Source organism: Meles meles, chromosome 8 (genome assembly GCF_922984935.1).
Source record: "Meles meles chromosome 8, mMelMel3.1 paternal haplotype, whole genome shotgun sequence".
NCBI lineage: Eukaryota > Metazoa > Chordata > Mammalia > Carnivora > Mustelidae > Meles > Meles meles.
The window spans coordinates 53467138-53485723 of NC_060073.1; the positions used below are offsets into that span (position 1 = coordinate 53467138).

General features: G+C 43.7%; 1 protein-coding gene across 1 annotated transcript; it reads right to left on the bottom strand.

The window, feature by feature from the left end:
- Positions 1-1982: 1982 nt before the first annotated feature.
- EIF3F (eukaryotic translation initiation factor 3 subunit F) lies at positions 1983-8980 on the bottom strand. The gene is made up of 8 exons (XM_046017022.1): positions 8554-8980; positions 5860-5930; positions 5544-5623; positions 4980-5117; positions 3594-3685; positions 3027-3163; positions 2787-2900; positions 1983-2209 (listed from the first exon to the last, which is right to left on the bottom strand). Exons 1-8 carry the CDS (start codon positions 8957-8959, stop codon positions 2132-2134), a joined length of 1116 nt encoding a protein of 371 aa, XP_045872978.1. The 5' UTR covers positions 8960-8980; the 3' UTR covers positions 1983-2131.
- Positions 8981-18586: the final 9606 nt, after the last annotated feature.

Consider the following 18586-nt stretch of genomic DNA (forward strand, 5'->3'; position numbering starts at 1 on the left):
TCCATGTTTTAGTTGTGTCTCCTGCAAACAAAGTATGGCTGGGGTTTTTTTGCTTTAAAATTCAGTCTTTTTTTCCCTCATTACTTTAATCCCTTTTACATTTCTTGTTACTGTATCTCAACTTATTTTTACCATCTTTATTAATTTACTTCACCCACTTTTTTCATGCTTTCTCATTTCTCAGCTTTAAAAAATTTCTTTCCATTTTCTTATTCCATTATTTCCTATCACTTTCATTTGGAAGTTATATATGTTTTCGGTGATCAACCATGGCATTTTAGCAAGCATATTAAAAAAAAAATCAGTTGGTATTAAACCACCCATCCAAAAAATAGAACACAAACACCTGCACTCTGATCAATCCTTTTCCCATTATGCATGTTATTTTTAACCTCACAATCTGGCATAACTTTTATTATCTCATGTATTTATGTTTGCCTACATGTAAAAAAGTATCGGACGCCTGGGTGGCTCAGTGGGTTAGGCTGCTGCCCTCAGCTCAGGTCATGATCCCGGGGTCCTGGGATCGAGTCCCACATGGGTCTCCTTGCTCGGTGGGGAGCCTGTTTCTCCCTCTGCCTGCTCTGACTGCCGCTCCCCCTGCTTATGCTCTCTGACAAATAAATAAATAAAATATTTTTTTAAAAAAAGTATCATTACTATACCTATCTTACAGCCCCAAGAACTTGTATTTCCTAAGGTTACGTATCAGAATCAGAACTGGGATCCAGGACGGGGTTCCTAAGTTTCTTATTATTTTTGAACTGTTTTCAGTTTTAGACAATAGCTACCACTTCCCGTATGCTTTCTGTCATCAGGCACTATGTTTGCACGTTAACCTGATATTCACTACTTCATCAAAATCACACAATATCCTAATGGGCCATGTATTATTACGATCTGCACCTTACGACCCTCAGATTTTGTCTTTTCTAAGGTTATAGATCTCAGAACCACAATCAGGACCAGGCCTTTTTGATACCCACTTGCCTTCACTCGCCTTTTCACTTCAATATGTAACCAACTTTCAGTTCCTGAATAATGACCCATTTCTTTCTCAACCTAAGACATCTAGCAGGGCCCAGGTAGAACACTCTAGGAAATCAGATGAAAGGGCTGTCGGATGTCACCGCTATCCCACAAAATCCCTGGGAAATGTCATCTAGTCTTTGCTTAGATTCTGCCATTGGCACATCTCAACATAACCGAAGGGTCATCTTAAGTTACATATTACCCAAGAAATTTGGAGTTTTGGGGAAATCGCCATAATCTATAGATACTAATTTTGCCTCCTCAAACCATAGTGGCAAATAGCTCTTAAAATAACTACTCAAGTAGTTTACAACTCTGGCCACACTCACTGCTCTTTCAGTTCAGATTAAGTATCCAATTCTCTTAATTATTTTCCCTCCATGAATTCTCATTTTTACTTCCTGCAGAAACCACACGACCCAGCAAGAAATGGTTCAGAGTACTGTCAGTGAATACCTTTCCAGACTGAAAGCCAAAAAAAAAGTCGATAAAGTGCAGTTAATCCTCAGAAGACTGTCTTTCCACCAGCACAGACTCACGGATCCCAGGACTAAGATTTGTACCCACTCCCTTCTTTCCTCTCCACTCATTCACTAGCACATGCTCTAGGTACTCCTAACTGCACAGGGCAACACTTCGTACTGTCATTCACTTAAGGTGCTATGGAAGAGAAGTGATAAAAAGCTATTTTCTGGAGGCCCAGTTTGCTCTAATCATAGGGAAAAGAGTGGGAATAAAGTACCTTTATAACACCAGTGTGCAAAGAAGGCTGTCTGGTCTGAAGTCAGGTGAAGATAAAGTGACTTGAGCTTGGGCTATGGGTGCAACCACTGACGGAGAGTTGTAAACACACAACCAACTTCTACCCAGAATATTCACTTCCTGGTTTCTGCGTGAGCTCTAGGACAGTTTTTTCCCCACCGCCCAGCAGTAAACTCATGTAGGATGGATTCATTTACAAAAGGTAGGCTACATTTATTTAGAGTCACAAGCACTTGACTGACCCGGTGTGACTCAAACCACAAGAAAACCATTCTACTTCACTCCATTCTGAGTCCTAGGGTGGCCCAGACTGGCAGGAGTGCTGTGTGGGGCCCATTCACAGGTTTACAAGTTTCTCATTGAGGGCAATCTGTGACTGTGTGAGATTGGCCAGGTAGGTCACCATCAGCAGGTCCTGGAAGAGGAAGAAGCCACAATGAGTGAGGGGTTGGGTGGAAAGGGAGAAGAAAGTCTGGCATTGGCCAGCTCCATGGTGGACACTGGCTATGAGGACAGTCCTGGATGACTGCTCAGGAAGAGACTGGGCAAGAGTTGAAGGTGGAAGATAAGAAGGAAATGTTTGAGAATACTTTTCATCTCTATTGATACACTAATAAACTTGGGGTGCTTTAATCAAGATCTATGGGTAGAATATGGAGGGAGGAGTATCTGTGAACTCAGACGGGGAAAATGAGAAATTGCATTTTCATTAACCTCTGGATATAGCCTTTTTTTCAACCATGAATCTAGGTGACAAGTCACAGTAGTATCAGCAGTTCCTGAAATAATGGAATCAAGGAAGAGAAGGTGGGGGATCTCCAAGCACATGTACTATCTCTTCCTTTCTCCCAACCTGGACTGCAAGGGGCCAAAGGCAAAGCCCTTCCTCCTCTGTTCCCCTCCAGGTCATCTCCCCCAATTCCCTTCACATCCATGCATGAGCTGAGGTGGGGGAAGACACAAGCTCCCAGAAGCCCAGGGACAGCACTCACATTGATGTTGCTGTTGAGCATGGTCTCAAAGTCATCAGGAACTATCTTGGGTACTTGGTTAACCAGACTCATCAAGAAGCGGCCCACGGTATTGTCAGCTGACACCTTTCCGGACTGAGCACCAAACAAAGATTCAATGAGGCACAGTTAATTCTCACCATCAAGGACTGCCATTTGCCAGCACACCTCTCAGTGACCTGAGTGGAGATCTATGCCCTTTCTTTCCTTCCCCTTCCTCACCAGCACATCCTCTGCATACTGCAACACTGTGCTCAGGGCATCCTGGATGCGAGCTGATGCCCCTCCTACTTGCTGCAAGTCACTTGAAAGTCCAATCACCCGGTTGGGGCTAAAACAGGTCTTCATGATCAGGTCAACTGTGGGAATGGGATGGGGAATAGAAGAGGCACAGAGATTTCAGTCAACCCATCAGGAAAGAGATGATCTCTAACCATTCTGTGAACTCTCCCACCCCTACTGGACAGAGCCAACTTCTCTAAACTCCCCTGCTCTGCCCTTATTAACTTTTCTTCCTCCGGTTAGAGCTCAACTTCTGTATGCAGTATGCTAATCACTGGTTTTGCTTTTACACGAATGGTCACATAGCCTCTGGCACTGATCATTTCCCACCTCTAATAATTCCACAAATAATTCCTGGAAGCCCATTTATAAAGGAGAATGACTTTAATTACAAATCTCAGATCAATGGTTCCTCTTCAACCCAAAGCCCTCCACTTGTTAGAGAGCGGCAAACCCCTCCCCTGAAAAATGCCAGACCTCAAAAGAAGGTATCAGAAGGTTACTCACCTCCAATGCGTTCAGTGTCATAATATGCGTATTTCACTGTGAGAGGTGTGAACATCACCCCCATGGTCCTCCCAGGGACACCCATTAAAGTGCTGGGGAGAGAGAAGTCAAGGTAAACAAATGGACTTGGGAGTGACCTTTCTACTCTAGGCTGGGAAAGCAGTTATACCAAGAGTATGGGTTCCCCGGTTCTGAGATAAGAAGGCTAGAACCATCTAAACCTGAGATCTCATATGAGCAAGTCACTTTTTTCCCTCTAGCCCATTTCATATACAAACTTTGGCCTGGGAGAGGACACTCAGCATTCAGACCTGACCTGTCCCTTCAGAGGACTGTTTCACTCACTGTACACCTCAGTGATGAAACAAGACACTGGATTTCCCTGTGGAGCTGGCTGCCCAGATATCTACCCCCACAGAAATATGAGATTGAGCCCTTCATCAGCATGGAGTAAAGCCAATTAACTCCAACCCACCAAGACTAGATTGGGTGCTATAAGTAATTTCACTAAAGGTGACTGCTTTCACTATGTCAACACTATTTTCAACTGGACCATGAAGAGTCTGAAATATCTGAAAAGGCTAAGAAATCAGGCAAAGACTAAAGCTTAGTGGTACACCAACTCGCCCATAAGCACTTGGCATCCACCATCATTGTCTCTGCGTCGTGGCTAACTGGTTACATCATGATACACACACAGCACAAAGCCAAACTCAGTAAGAAGCACTAACAACTGCCTTCACTCTAACCTGAAAAGATAATCCTTCCAACTCCTCCAGCAGTCCCTTCTTCAGTATACCAAGGGAGCCTTTCCCAACCTCCCCCATCAATGGGCATTTTAACCACCTGCAAGCTCAGTGTGTCAAAACTACCATGTTATTGTCATCAAAACTGTATTCAACCCTGGGTAATAGATGTATTCAAAAAAGCTCAGTCATCTTTTAACCCGCACTACTCCAAGTCCTGTGTTTAGTTCTCGGAATAACGGCAAACTAAAGGTGGACTCAGAGAAACAGAACGTGGTGAAGGATCATGACCAAAATACCATGTGAGGATCAGCTATAGGAACAGCGAAGAGTTCATTTATAGAAAAGATGACATAAAAACATGACAGTGTGTGTAACTACCTAAAGGGCTGTCATTTGAAATTGATTAAGAAATTGGATACCACAACTGGTATTAGTGAATGGTTATTTCAGGGACAGATCTGGTGCAGAGTAAAGCCGTTCTAATGATAACTGCTGAGAGTGAGGAATGGGCTTCCTTAGGAGGCAATGAGCTATAAACTAAAAGATTAAACCTGCTTTGGGTGGAAGTGGGTGTCATCCAGGCATAGTATGAACTAGATAAGCCTCTTACGCCCTTGTGTCCCAAAACACTGGTCACCTGACATAGGCCTTGATGCTCATACGGCCATTCTGGAGGCTTGTGTCCACGGTGAGGTGAATAGGGTTGGGGGCTTCCCGGCTGTAGTACTCATGGATCAGCACAGAGTGCTCTGTGATGTCATGGCCTGTAGCATACCTGGAAAATGGAACACAGTGTGGATTCATGTCTACATGTCACAGTAAGACCAAACACGATGGTCACAATGGGTGTCTCAAGGTACCTGACACTTCTATGGTGGTGTTACCCCCAGTGACATCCCAAATGTAAAAATAATAGATAAACTGGAAACTGTATCAAATCTGATCAAAAGCTGACCCTCAGAGCTCTTGCAGCATTTAAGTCACCAGCAAGGCAAAAATACTTGCTCAGTAAAAGCTACATTTCAAAGTAAATATTCCTGGCCTCATGAGATCAAAATTGCCAGCAAAACACACTATATTCATAGATCCTTGAGGTAATACACTTTCAACATTCTGTCTCCAAAAGAGCATAATGCTTAGTCTGGTGGCAAAAAAACCACGGCAATCACCGAAACTTTCCATTCCCCCCACTTCAACTTACCAGCCCAGGATAAGCTCATTTGGAGAGACTTTCTTGTGTAATTCATACATGTTCTTAGCAAATTCCATGTCAACAGCCACCTAAGAAGACAGACAGAAAAGGAAGCTAAGAAGCTAGAAGTTCATAGAAAAAAGTGGAAGAGAAAGACAAGGGGCTACTCCCAGCAGACAAAAGAGGCCCAGCAAGCATGTATACATAAAAAACAGGTCTTTGAACTGCCAGACTTCCAGTGATGAGCTCAACATACTGTGCTTAAGGAGAGCCTAGCAAACAAACAACTACAGATCATATAATGGCAGCTCAAGCTCCCACTCACCTCATCTTCTGACTCGTTGTGCGGCACTGAAAAGCAGTTAGTCACCTCCACTGAATGCTTGTCAACGGTTCCTGTGAGAGAGAATTGTCCATGTTTTATAAAACCCTAGAGCTCTCAACAGCCTCTGACCACTTTCCAAATGCTTTCAGAGGCTACCTCAAAGTCAATGAACGAAAAATTGAACTCATAAGCTCCAAGTTCAGGCATGTGTATCAACGGAACCAGGATTCTCCAGAGAACTGAAGCTCTGAGTGATCTTTTCCTTTAACCACCAATGAACGGGCCTATTCTTCTTCCTTCACAAGCTCTTCTGCTATCTGTTCTTTCCTGCTACCAGTGCTGTGCCAGATTGTCACTCTGTGATCTTGACTTTTCAGCCACTAGATTTTCTCTTACAATTCAATCTGCAAAACTACCTGGAAAATTCTGACAATGTCTACAAAGGCCACCCATACAGAAGTCTAGCCTCAGAGTACAATTTTAGGGAGCTTCACCTGTACCTCCCTTCAGCCATCTAGTCCCATGGTCATAACCTTAACCCCATCATCATCCAGAAACCTTCTACCTGTGAATCTTAAACATTAGTATCTGTCTTTTACCACAAGCTTCTACTCTAGTTCTGATACTCTTACTCCTACTATGTTTGTTTCTTGACCTAAGATTGCTAGTCCCTTCGGTTCTCCATCTTTCTCTAACCTACTGGTACCGCCCATACAAGGGTTCAAGCACTTCCCCCTCTGCCACAGACCACAACGCTTCCCGGCATTGAGGCCGGGGTCTGGCCAGGGCCGCAGCTGTCTGTCTGTTTCATTCCACTTTGCTATGGTTTCTGTTCCTGTAGCTGAAACAGTCTCCAAACCCAGTGGATAAATATGTTCTATTTTATTTGACTTTTCATCAGCATTCAATAAACTTGACCATTTCAAACTTCTGAAGCAGTTTTAATTCTTCTATAGTTCCATGCCACTAACCTTTATCTTGAATTCAAGGTTAGAGAAATTTTATCCAACTCTAAATTCTAAATACCTAACAGTTTTATGGTATTTAAGAGGTTCCAGGGACTTCATTTAACCAAACCAAGTTATGTTTCACGAGACAATTTTAAGCTCCTAGTGAGGAGTATTTGTTTCATTCCTCAGTAAGTACCGTCTTTATAACACCTAGCACTGGACCATGATCCCAGTCTAGAAGAAGGATCTAAAGATCTAGATTACAGTTGGTCTAATTAGGGTCACTACAGTATCTGGGGCACTTAGTGGTCTCCCCGGGTGAAGAACTGTTTCTTTAGTTAAACAGCTCCAGGGAGTTTGGATCATTTGACAGTGCAGCTAAAAGAGTAAATTAGTACTTGTCAAGTGCCAAGTTAGTATTGCAAAAATCATGTATAACAGAAGCTGAAAGCAGGACACAGTTACAGAATGCTATTACACTTTGGGAGGTTAAGAATGGAGGTGAGGGTAGTAGTGTAAGATGAAGAACTGACACTTAACACTTTTCCTGGGATCCTGGAAAATGAGTGGAACTTAAATGACGGAGAGCAGGGAAGCCACTTGGGGCAAAAAGAATACAAAAGCTTGGTTTGAGGAAAATCCTGACAATGTATGGAAGGTAACGGATCAACCGAAGTTTCTGTAAATTGCTAAACCTTCAAAGACAGAGAGTGGGAGAGAGTGAGTGTGTGTATGTGTGCATGCGCGCATGTTGGTGGGGGGGTGTATACAGCCCCGATGTAGTAGACGGCAACCGACAGCCATTTTGTACCTTATGCGTGCTAGCAGTTAGATGCTTATGATAATAATTTAGTTCTTGCAAAGACTAAGTCTTAACTAGCCCCTGAAAGAACTAGACTTTAGGTAATTTGTCCCAAGGCACATGGTTAATATCTGGTGAAATCTACTTACAAATCTTGTCCTCTTTGCGACACACCACTTGTCTTCTATGGTGGAAGGACAATTACATATTTAAGAATAAGAAAAATGAGGAATGAGGCTAGAATGGATTCACAAGGTATCTAAAATTAGTGACAAAGATGGCGTGAAAATAACTTTGAGGGGATCAGCAGTCCCCAGAGAAAGGGGCACGTTATCAGTAATCCTTCTATACTATACTGCTTCTCAGTTCTACAAATTAACATTTTCACGGAGGCAACAGAACAGAAGACCAGGATTAAACGTTTAGGAAAGCAAAATATTACTGAAACCCTAAATCAGTTTCTGCCAAACTGGTTTACGTGTTCAAAGGAATGTCTTTTTACAGATGTCACCACTCCTTTGCCAAGCGGTTAAACACCTGGAATATAAAGACATTTAGTCCCTAAAAGTGTGTGTGTGGGGGGGGGCAAGGTCACTGGGTTTAGGGAGTCAAACGTTTTTGACTTCTTAGCATCTGAACTCATTTTTGGCAGTTTGGGACTAATCACGCTTGACCTGAAATAATACTGGGAAGATTGAAAATAAAATGTAAGTCATTCGGCACATGGTATTTATTCAACAACTCCGTACTGCTTACGTATTTTCTGTCGACCAAAGTGACAGCAATCTGGCAGGAAAGTAAAAATTCCTTAAGGAGATAAATCGCGGCAGGAAGGTGGGATGGAGAAACAGGTAAGAGGTCAATGCGGATGGGACGAGCAGTGAACAAGATAAAAGAGAGCTGGGAGGTGGAAGAGAATGTCAGTTCGGTCTGACCACTTACCCAGCAGGGTCCCGATAACTCGGGCAGCGCCCTCGTTGCGTCGCTCGTAGCTATCCACGATCGAGGCCAAAATGACCGGATGCAGCCGGACCACACGGCCGCCGGGGAAGGGGCCTGGGAGGGCAGGACCTGGCAGCGACTGCGCCGGAGTCTGCGCTGGGGCCGGCGCTGAGGCCGGGGTCTGGCCCGGAGCCGCAGTCGTGGCCGCTGCAGTCGCCGAGTCTGAGGATGAGGCTGGAGCCGGCGCTGGAGCTGGGACCGGCGCCGGAGCCGGAGCGGGCGCTGGCGCTGAGGCTGGGGTTGGGGCCGGGGCTGGGACCGAAGCTGGGGCCGCGGTCGCGGACGGGGCGGGGGCTGGAGCTGGAGTGGCGGCAGGAGCACTCGCCGGTGCAGCCGGTGTGGCCATCTTGTCGAGCGAGAAGGAGGCAGGAGCGGAAGGGAGGGAGTTGAAGAATATTAGGGGCACGATAGGCTGAATACGCACCACGTGAGCTAGATCTTTGCGCCTACTGGTTACGGATGATGCTTCTCCTGGCGCCACAATTTCCTGCTGTGAATTTGTGCTCTTTGATTTCTGTCCGATGAGCATTCAGTGGGAATCGAGCTAAGTAGTTCCGAACAAACTTGGGAAGGCGCGGTCGGAAGAGGAACATGTTCTTCTGCTCAGCTGCCGCCAGATGGACCCAGAGAGCGAAGAATGGGTCACAATTCCTGTTTTCAGACTTCAAAGGAACGGGGAATGTTAAAGTGCGTTTTAAAGGTACTTCTTTTTTTTTTAAAGATTTTATTTATTTATTTGACAGACAGAGATCACAAGTAGGCAGAGGCAGGCAGAGAGAGAGAGGAGGGAAAGCAGGCTCCCTGCTGAGCAGAGAGCCCCATGCGGGGCTCGATCCCAGGACTCTGGGATCATGACCTGAGCTGAAGGCAGAGGCCTTAACCCACTGAGCCACTTCTTGAGAGCATCATGAGATGTGACTTACTCATTCACCAGTTTGAATATCTGCCAGACGCTGTTTTAGGCGCTTGGAATATACATCATTGAACAAAGAGAGGATCGTTGTCCTCGAAGAATTGATCTAGTGGAGAGAGACACACACATTATTCTATAGTATGTTAGGTGATGAGGGCTAGGAAAAAGGAAAAATTAGCGGGGAATAAGGGGGACTCAGGAATTAGGATTGGTAACAATGAGAACGTGAGATCTGAGTGGATTTAAGGAAGGGAGGAAGGTGGCTAATTGGTGGGATCAGCTAGTGCAAAGGCTTGAAGGCAGGAAGGAGCAGACCTGGAGTGTGTGAGGAGGCTGTTTGGTGTCTGGAGTGTTAAGATCATGGCAGGGAAGAGCAGGCGGTGGACCTTTGGATCGGGGTTGTGGAGCACATGATTAAGGACGTCCTAAACCATGGTAAGGACATTGACTTTTAGTCTGAGGGAGGTGGTGGAGCCATTGCAGGGTTTGGAGCAGGGCAAAGTCATGATCTGTCTGAGTTTTTTAAAAAAAAGGATCACTCTGCTTTGAGAAGAACAGAATGGGCAGGGGTGGGGTGGTTGCTGAGGAAAGAAATATGAGCGAGAAAGATCAGGGAGACCTGTTAGGAGATTAGCAGGTAACCAAGGGAGAGGGATGGTGGAAGGGACCAGACCAGTAGCAGTGGAACTGGTGAGAAGTGGGTAGAATAGGGATACCTTTAGAGACAACAGGATTTTCTGAGAAATTGTATGTGAGGTGTGAAATAGAAGAGTCAGCTCCAACTGTGTGTGTGTGTGTGTGTGTGTGTGTGTGTGTGTGTGTGCTGAACTAGAATGAAGAAGTTGTCCTCAATTGTGATAGTGAAAGCTACAAGTGGAGCGGTTTTTTGGGAAAAGATCCTAAGTTCAATTTTGGAGATGTAACTCTCGAGATGTTTATTAGACATCCATGCAGAATTGTAGCGTGGTTAGATGGAGATGCTAGTCTGTACTTTGGGGAAGGTTTCATGAGCAACCCTCTGTAAAGCTCTTACTTAGCATGTGCCTGATATACCACATTGTTTTGTAATAAAGTTTATTAGGTGAATTCACACAAAGCCACTCCAGTACATCATTCCATTATGAAACTGAGAGCCAATGGAAGATATGATCCTAAAACATAAATTAGGAGATATATCTATATAATAAATTAAGATATATAGAGAGCCCCCATATATATATGGGGCGCTCTCTCTCTCTCTCTCTATATATATATATATGCCAGTCACAGCCTCTTATTTTATCTGCTATCCAAATGGGGATGGAGAAATGATCATAGAATGGCATGGATCTCAGGCACCCTGCAGGGAATTCCACCCCGCCCCGCCCCCCACGCATTCTCAAAGACAGGGATTGACTCTCCCAAATTCACACCTTGACAAGTACCACAGTTATTATTATTAAGTGGTAGGTTTTATCACTGGTGTGTAATGGAAGGAGCTTTGATTCTAAGATACTATATAACTTTGGGCAACATATAATTTTTTCTGAATCTGTTTCCTTCATGGTACAGTGGGAATGATAATATCTTCTTCTGAGGAAACCAATCAACTCCCTTAATTAGGTCAAGTCCTGGCATCCAGTTGGCAAGATGCGTGGGCGAGGTTGAACTTCTTAGCCCCAACTCTCATATCCAAGAACTGCTTTCTCTTTGGAGCAACTTCCATAATTATAATTCACATGATCCAGCTCCCCTGTCAATGTTCTGGGCAGAAATACATTCTTTCTTTTAATTCCCCCAAAATGCAGTTGAACAGCCTATCAGAGCAGGATTGAAAAGGGACTTGGATTTGGTAACCTGGATCTTTACCAAACCTAGCAGAGCAGTGTCCGTGGAACTGAGGGTGCAGTGGACATGGAAATCAGAATTCAGGTGTGAGAATGGTCAGTTTGAACTGATGGCAGTGAGTGCTGGCTACTATTTCAAGAGAGTTGGTGGGAAGGAGAGGAGACATTTAAGGCAGCAGCAGGGGGAATGGTGGGACCGAGAAGGGGGCAACTTAGGATGGAAAAGTTTTAAAGATATTTGATACCAAGGGAAAGGGTCTAGAGGAAAGAGAAAGATTGAATATACATGTGAGAGGGAGAACCATCTAATGAAACAAGCAGTGGGGGAGGAGGGTCTGAATGCAGAAGGTAGATGAAAGGCATGGTCTTGCACACCATGAAGGACATGCTAGAGAGGCTGCCCTAGGCTGTGGCCTCCCGTATGGGTGCCTAGTGGGAGTCTGCCTTAGCAAGGGCTGGTCCCTTGAGATCATTCTGTGGGAAGAAGGCCAGAGGAGAGAATCACCTCTGATGAAGAGGTGTTGCTGCCCCAACTGATCATACACACCCTGGGGACCTCCTATCCACGTATTTGAGTTGGGTATAGACACTTCACCACCAAGAACTTTGCCTTTACATCAATGGCCTAAAGACCTTTCTCTCTGGGAGGAAAAGAGAAAGAGGTGGATGAAGAATCAGAGACACTTTGAGTTGGGGAATGAAGGGAAGTTGCAGGACTTCCTGTTAAGTGATGTTTTTCTCAGAGAAGTAGAACCAAGTTGATCTGTTAAGAATGGCGGTGGGAGGGTGAGGTCCAGCCTTTGTGTGGTGGAAGACGGACCAAGACTAAGCCATCAAAGGCATTGGTCAATTATGGGAGGGCCCCACTGAGCCTGGAGACCTCAAGGATCTGGTCAACTTCTGTATTTTTCTCCAGCCATATAACTAAGAGGCAGGTGGGGAGAGATCATAGGCATGGTCTTCCTGGGAATGCTGACCAGCCAGGACAAGGAGATACATACATTCAGGATGCTGGCTTTTCAATCATTGACTGAGGGATCCAGGCAGGCTGAATGCTACAATCAGACACTCTGAGGCTTAGGTTCATCAGGAAAGGGCAGAAGGCATGGAGAGAGAGAGAAAATGAGCTATCCGCTTGAATACAGAAAATGTGTAGTGCACATGGTATATTGGTCAGGATTCTCCAGAAGAACCATGTATATATTAAATATATGTATATTTAAATAAGGGATTGGCTCACGTGATTATGGAGGCTGAGAAGTCCCAAGATCTTTAGTCAGCAACCTGGAGACCCAAGAGAGCCAAAAAGTAGTTCTAGGCCAAAAGCAGGTAGACTCAAGACCCAAGAAGAACCTATATTTCAGTATGAGTCTGAAGGATAGAAAGGATCAGTGTCCTTCTTAAGCAGTCAGGCAGGTGAAGTTCCTTCTTACTCCAAGTAGGGACAAGCAATTTGTTCTATGTAGGCCTTCAACTGATTGGATGAGGCCCACCCACATTAGGGATGGCAATCTGCTTTATTCAGTCTATCAATTTCAATGTTCAACTTAACCAATTTTAGTATATGTGCTGCTGAAGCGAGCACATATTCAACTTAACGAAAAGCACCCTCACGACACACTTGTTTGACCAAGTATTTGGAGATCCTGTGCCCTAGTGAAACTGACACATAAAATTAACCATCACACCTGGGATCCTGGCTGTCCTCAGCAGTATGCTTGAGTCCTTCCTGAAAAGATGAAGGTCATAGCTACAGGCTCATGTTAAAACTGGGGGCTGTAGCTTGATAAACTCATCCCACGTCTTCAATGACAAGGGGGAGCTCTAGGCTCTCACAGCGGGGCAAGAGGGACCAAATGAGGCTTCCTTAGTGGGGCAGGGCTGAGCAGGAGCCATACCTGGGTAGCCAAACACCTGTCCTTCTGCCAACGGGGCCCACAGGCAGGCTTGTAGGCTGCCTCCACAGTTTGTCTCTGCTCACTGCCAGCAGGTTTCAGGAAGTTGGGTGCCTTATCCAGGCTCCACAAGTGCCGGGACACTCCTCTGCTACTTTGGATTTGGCACAGAAGGCCCTCTGTCTGAAAGCCCTTTCTGGCTGGGATGGTGAGGAGCAGCTGCCACACAGTATCACAAACCTGAAGCCTCACACCTGCATGGTTAACGTTCACCTCCACTGAGCTAGACATGCCCATCATCTCGTTTCTGCAGCCTGGTGTGTTTCTCTGGGCATGGGATGGGACTTTTCAGGTGTCCATGGACCACATTAATTAGTGGAGGTTCTTTTGACACTTGATGTCTCCCAGACAGAAGAAACTTAGTGCTCTTTTTTCTACCACAGGTACACAGAATTGTAATAATCATACTCTTTGGTTCATGACACTTTGGCTCATTCATGAGCTTCTTTTATTGTTTCATTTGCTCATTAATTATTTAAAATTTTTTAAAAAAATATTTTATTTATTTAATTTGAGAGAGAGTGAGAGAGAGAGCTGGGGAATGTCAGAAGCAGAAGGAGAAGCAGACTTCCCACTGAGCAGAGAGTCCGTCCGACTCTGGGCTCAATCACAGGACCCTGGGATCACGACCTGAGCTGAAGGCAGATGCTTAACTGACTGAGTCATGCAGGTGTCCCTCATTCATTATTTTTTAGTTAACATAATGAACAGGACTTATTATCCAAACCAAGAACTAGAACACTCATTCATTTTTTTAACTAATGAACAGAACCTACAATTCAACCCAAGGATTAGAACATTATCAACAGTAGTATTATGAATTAATATTATATATTAGAATATGAATTTATTATAATAGAATTATAGGCAATAGAATTTATTATGAAAATCAGACTATTATAACAGATGATATTATTATGAGTATTAGAATATTATCATTCAGTGGTATGCTAGTAAATGTTTAACAACAAGTTCCCTGGAAAAAAAAGGCCCTCATTTTGGCATTGACCAATTTCTACAGTATTAATAGTCCTACCATGGCTGATTTCAAGCTACTAGCTGTTTAATAACTGGCTCTGAAAATCCCTGAAAATGTAACAACTGGCATTTAGGAGCCTGTGTGGGTTGGTGTCAGCACTGTTGCTATACATTGACCTAGTGTTCCTCCCCAATATTTCATTGCCTCCCACCCCACCCCAAGAAATGACTACTCACCTAAATTTTGTGTCCAATGTTATTTGCTTCAAAATTATGTTTTCAAATAAATGTGGATGACTCAGTAACATATTATTTAACTCTGCTAGTTTTTTTTTTAAGATTTTATTTATTTATTTGACAGAGAGAAAGAGAGATCACAAAGAGGCAGAGAGGCAGGCTGAGGGTGGGGAAGCAGGCTCCCTGCTGAGCAGAGAGCCCGATGTGGGGCTCGATCCCAGGACTCTGGGATCATGACCTGAGCCAAAGGCAGAGGTTTAACCCCCTGAGCCACCCATGCACCCCTAACTCTGCTAGTTTTTGAACTCTATAAATAAAGCTACCAGATTTCCCTTGATCTGTACATTCTTATATATCTTTTATCCACTCTTTTCCTTTCAAATATTCCATATCTTTATGTTTTAGGACTACCTCCTTTTTAAAAAATATTTTATTTATTTACTTGTCAGAGAGAAGAAGAGAGAGCACACAAGCAGGAAGGGAGGCAGGCGGAGGCAGTGAGAGAAGCAGGCTCCCTGCCGAGCAAGGAGTCCATGTGGGACTCGATACCAGGACCCTGGGATCATGACCTGAGCCAAAGGCAGCGACTTAACCCACTGAGCCACCCAGGCCATCCCAGGACTACCTCTTTTAAGTGGTATATACGTAAGTACTTAAAAAACTCAACCTGACCACCTCTGTCTTTGAATTCACAAGCCTAGTCTATTAACATTTTCTGTGTTGACATATTTGGATTAATTTCTACCATTTTATTTTTTTATGTTTATTTGATTGACTTGTCATATTCTTTTTTCACTTATATTTGGCCTTTTAATGGGGTTATTTGACTGATGGTGTTTTCTTACTGTTTTTGTGCTTCTGCTAGTTAGGAGCCACATATTCTTTTTTAAAAAATTTACATTTAAATTCAATTTAAATATAGTTAAGTATAGTTAATATATAGTGTGACATACAGTGTATTATTAGTTTCAGGGGTAGAATTTAGTGATTCATCAGTTGCATGTAACACCAAATGCTCATTACATCACATGCCCTCCTTAATGTCCATCACCCAATTACCCCATCCCCCACCCATCTTCCCTCCAGCAACTCTCAGTTTGTTTCCTAGAGTTAAGAGTCTCTTATGATTTGCCTCCCTGTTTTTAATCTTATTTCATTTTTCTTTCCCTTCCCCTAGGATCCTCTGTTTTGTTTCTTGAATTCCACATATAAGTGAAATCATATGGTATTTGTCTTTCTCTGATTGACTTATTTCATTGAGCATTATATCCTCTAGTTCCATCCACATCATTGTAAATGGCAAGATTTCATTCTTTTTAATGGCTGAGGAATATTCCATTGTATATATACCATATCTTCTTTATCCATTCATCTGTTGATGGACATTTCAGTTCTTTTCATATTTTGGCTATTGTGGACATTGCTCCAGGAATCACATATTCTAATTGCAGGATCTTAATCATTACTTTTGTTTTTGCCATGCATTTCTTCTTATTTGTTAATTATTTATCAAAGAAGTGATTACTTAGTACACAATATTCATGTTTCATAGTTCAGGAATACAGGTCAGTGACAAACTTCCTGAAAGATATGTCTACATGCATTATTTATTTCCTTCTTTCCTTCCTTTCTACCTTCCTTTCTTCCTTCCTCTCTTTCTCTCATATTAAAGTTTAGTTGATGTACAACATCGTATTGATTTCAGGTATACATTATGATTCAATATGTTTATATTGTGAAACGGTCACCACAATAAATCTAGTTAACATCTGTTATCATACATGGTTCCAGAAACTTTTTTGTGATGAGAACTTTCAACATTTACTCTTAGCAACTTTCAAATATGCAATACTGTATTATTATCTCCACTTCTTTATCCTCTATTCTTACTTTGCTAATTTTTTTGAAGTAATATATGCTCAATAGTTTAAAAGATCAATTAACATTAAAAAGCTTATACTCGAAATCCAGTACTCTCCTGGTCCACCTCCCCAACCCCACGCACTACTACCTCTGGTCTCTCTTCTTTGAAGCAGCTGCTTTTGTATTTAAACTGTTCCTTCCTGCATCTTTGCACTTCTAAATAACACATGTCTACTGTTACCTTTTAACTCATCAATTTCATGCATTATCTGTTGGCTTCCTATGCCAGAACACTCCAGAACATTCCACCACTGTCCTTTCAATATGGTTATACTATACATTTTAGTTAGATCAATATTCAGTGGTTCTTTTATTATTTCTATGCAAACATTATTCCCACCTGAGTGTTGTAGTTTACTGTTATGTAAACTTCTGTCTTTCTTAGTTTTGTTTTTCTAGAACTAGTGATTTCTTTCTTTTATCCATCTGTCTAGTTTTCTTGGTACTTAGTGTCCGTTTCTCCATACCTTCTAGTAGCCTCTTGGTAGGGTCTCCCAGGGGACCTGGCAGGCCCAGTTAACCTGTCAGTTCTTTTCTTCCCTTGGAGATGGTCCGTCCGAGCTCCCTGTTCTCCTCAGTCAGGGCTTCTTTCCTGTCGCGGCGCTCTAGGCCTTCTGACCAGCTGTCTTGAGGGACTTTGTTTTCCACCTTGTTTGGATTCCTGTTTCATGGAGCTCCTGTCCTTCTCCCTTTTCACTTTGGTCAAGCATATCCTCCAGTGGTTTCAACAACTTAGAGAAATGGTGCCCGGCTGAGGACGTGGTGGTGACAGCACCTCAATTCCTCTGCCTCTCAAGTCAAACTGCCCCTGCCTGGCCCCTGCTCATGTTATAAGCAAGTGCCGGGGGTTCAGAGAAGAGATGACGGGGCTGCTGGGCTCTTTCTTTTCCTTTGGCCCCTCCTTTGTTTCTCAGCACAATATGTGGAGGAATGAGGTCAAGTTCTCCTCTGGTGAGCAATACTTGTCCACTGATGGTCAGATGAAATGTGTGGGTATCTGTGCTGCTCCGAGGAGGTCCAGGCGCCCTTCATCTGTTCCAGCCCCACGTGTGCCAGGGCCTGGTAGGTATCAAAGGGGAGGTGTCAGGGTTGTCCCACCTATCCTTTTGTTTTTTTTTATTTTTATTTTTAAGAGGGAGAAATATGGGGGGAGAGGCAGAAAGAGAGGAGAGAGAATCTCAAGCAGATTCCATGCCCAGTGCAGAGCCCAACACGGGGCTCAGTCTCACCACCCTGAGATCATGACTTGAGCTGAAACCAACAGTCAGACACTTAACTGACTGAGCCACCCAGGAACCCCCACCCATCCTCCTAATACCAGCACCACCAGGCAGAAATGAACTAGTGGGTTTTGGCAAAGTGGATCCATGCTTGGCTTGAGACATTTTGCTACAGAGATGGATTCCCCACCAACTATAGATCAAAGGGCTAATTCTGGACTCTGAAAGTTTCTGCCAATAGTTGCTTCTCTTCTTCTGAAGACTGCCACCCCACCAATGAATTAGTTCTATATTTAAACACAACTCAAGATCCTCCTCTTCCTTCACTGCTGCTTCATACCTACACAAGTCTGCAGTGTGGGACAGCAGTCTAATAACCGCTTTCTGCTTTTACTTTTGTATCTTCACCCCCTTTTCTCCCTATTTACCCAGGTCAGAGTCTGTGATTTAAATCCCACCTCTTGCCCACTGGTCCAGCTCTGGAAAGTTCTGGAAAACCACCCTTCTCTGTCAAATTTCTCATCTGGAGCAATCCTGGAGACCGTTTTTGTGATGATCAAAAGAGGTGATAATTAGTGAGTCCTCAAAGAGGCTGTTTCTCTTATCCTTTGAACTTGTCTCCTTTTCTAAATTAGAAGACCTCCAGCTTTGAAATCTGGTGTGAAGCCAGGGGGCCAATGAGTATAGAGTTTGTACCTTTTTGCCATTCCTCAGCAGTCCCAGGAAATACGCTCCAACTCTGTATCGGTTCACAAAGTCAGAGAGGGGCTCACTTGTGAAACTTACAAAAGGTCTCCGTTATTTAGCCGAAACCGCCTTACGCAGGCATTTAGGGCCTGATAAACAGTGTGCGTGAGAGGGAAGAGGCGGGAGGAGAGAGATGGAGAGATAGAAACCACACACCCACATGCCTTCCTTCTT

Coding starts and splice junctions, on each gene's coding strand:
- EIF3F (XM_046017022.1), bottom strand. CDS start 8,959: ATGGCCACACCGGCTGCACCGGCGAGTGCTCCTGCCGCCACTCCAGCT. Junction 5,931..8,553: donor AGTTATCGGGACCCTGCTGG/GTAAGTGGTCAG, acceptor TCTCTCTCACAG/GAACCGTTGACAAGCATTCA. Junction 5,118..5,543: donor AATGAGCTTATCCTGGGCTG/GTAAGTTGAAGT, acceptor TCCATTTTCCAG/GTATGCTACAGGCCATGACA.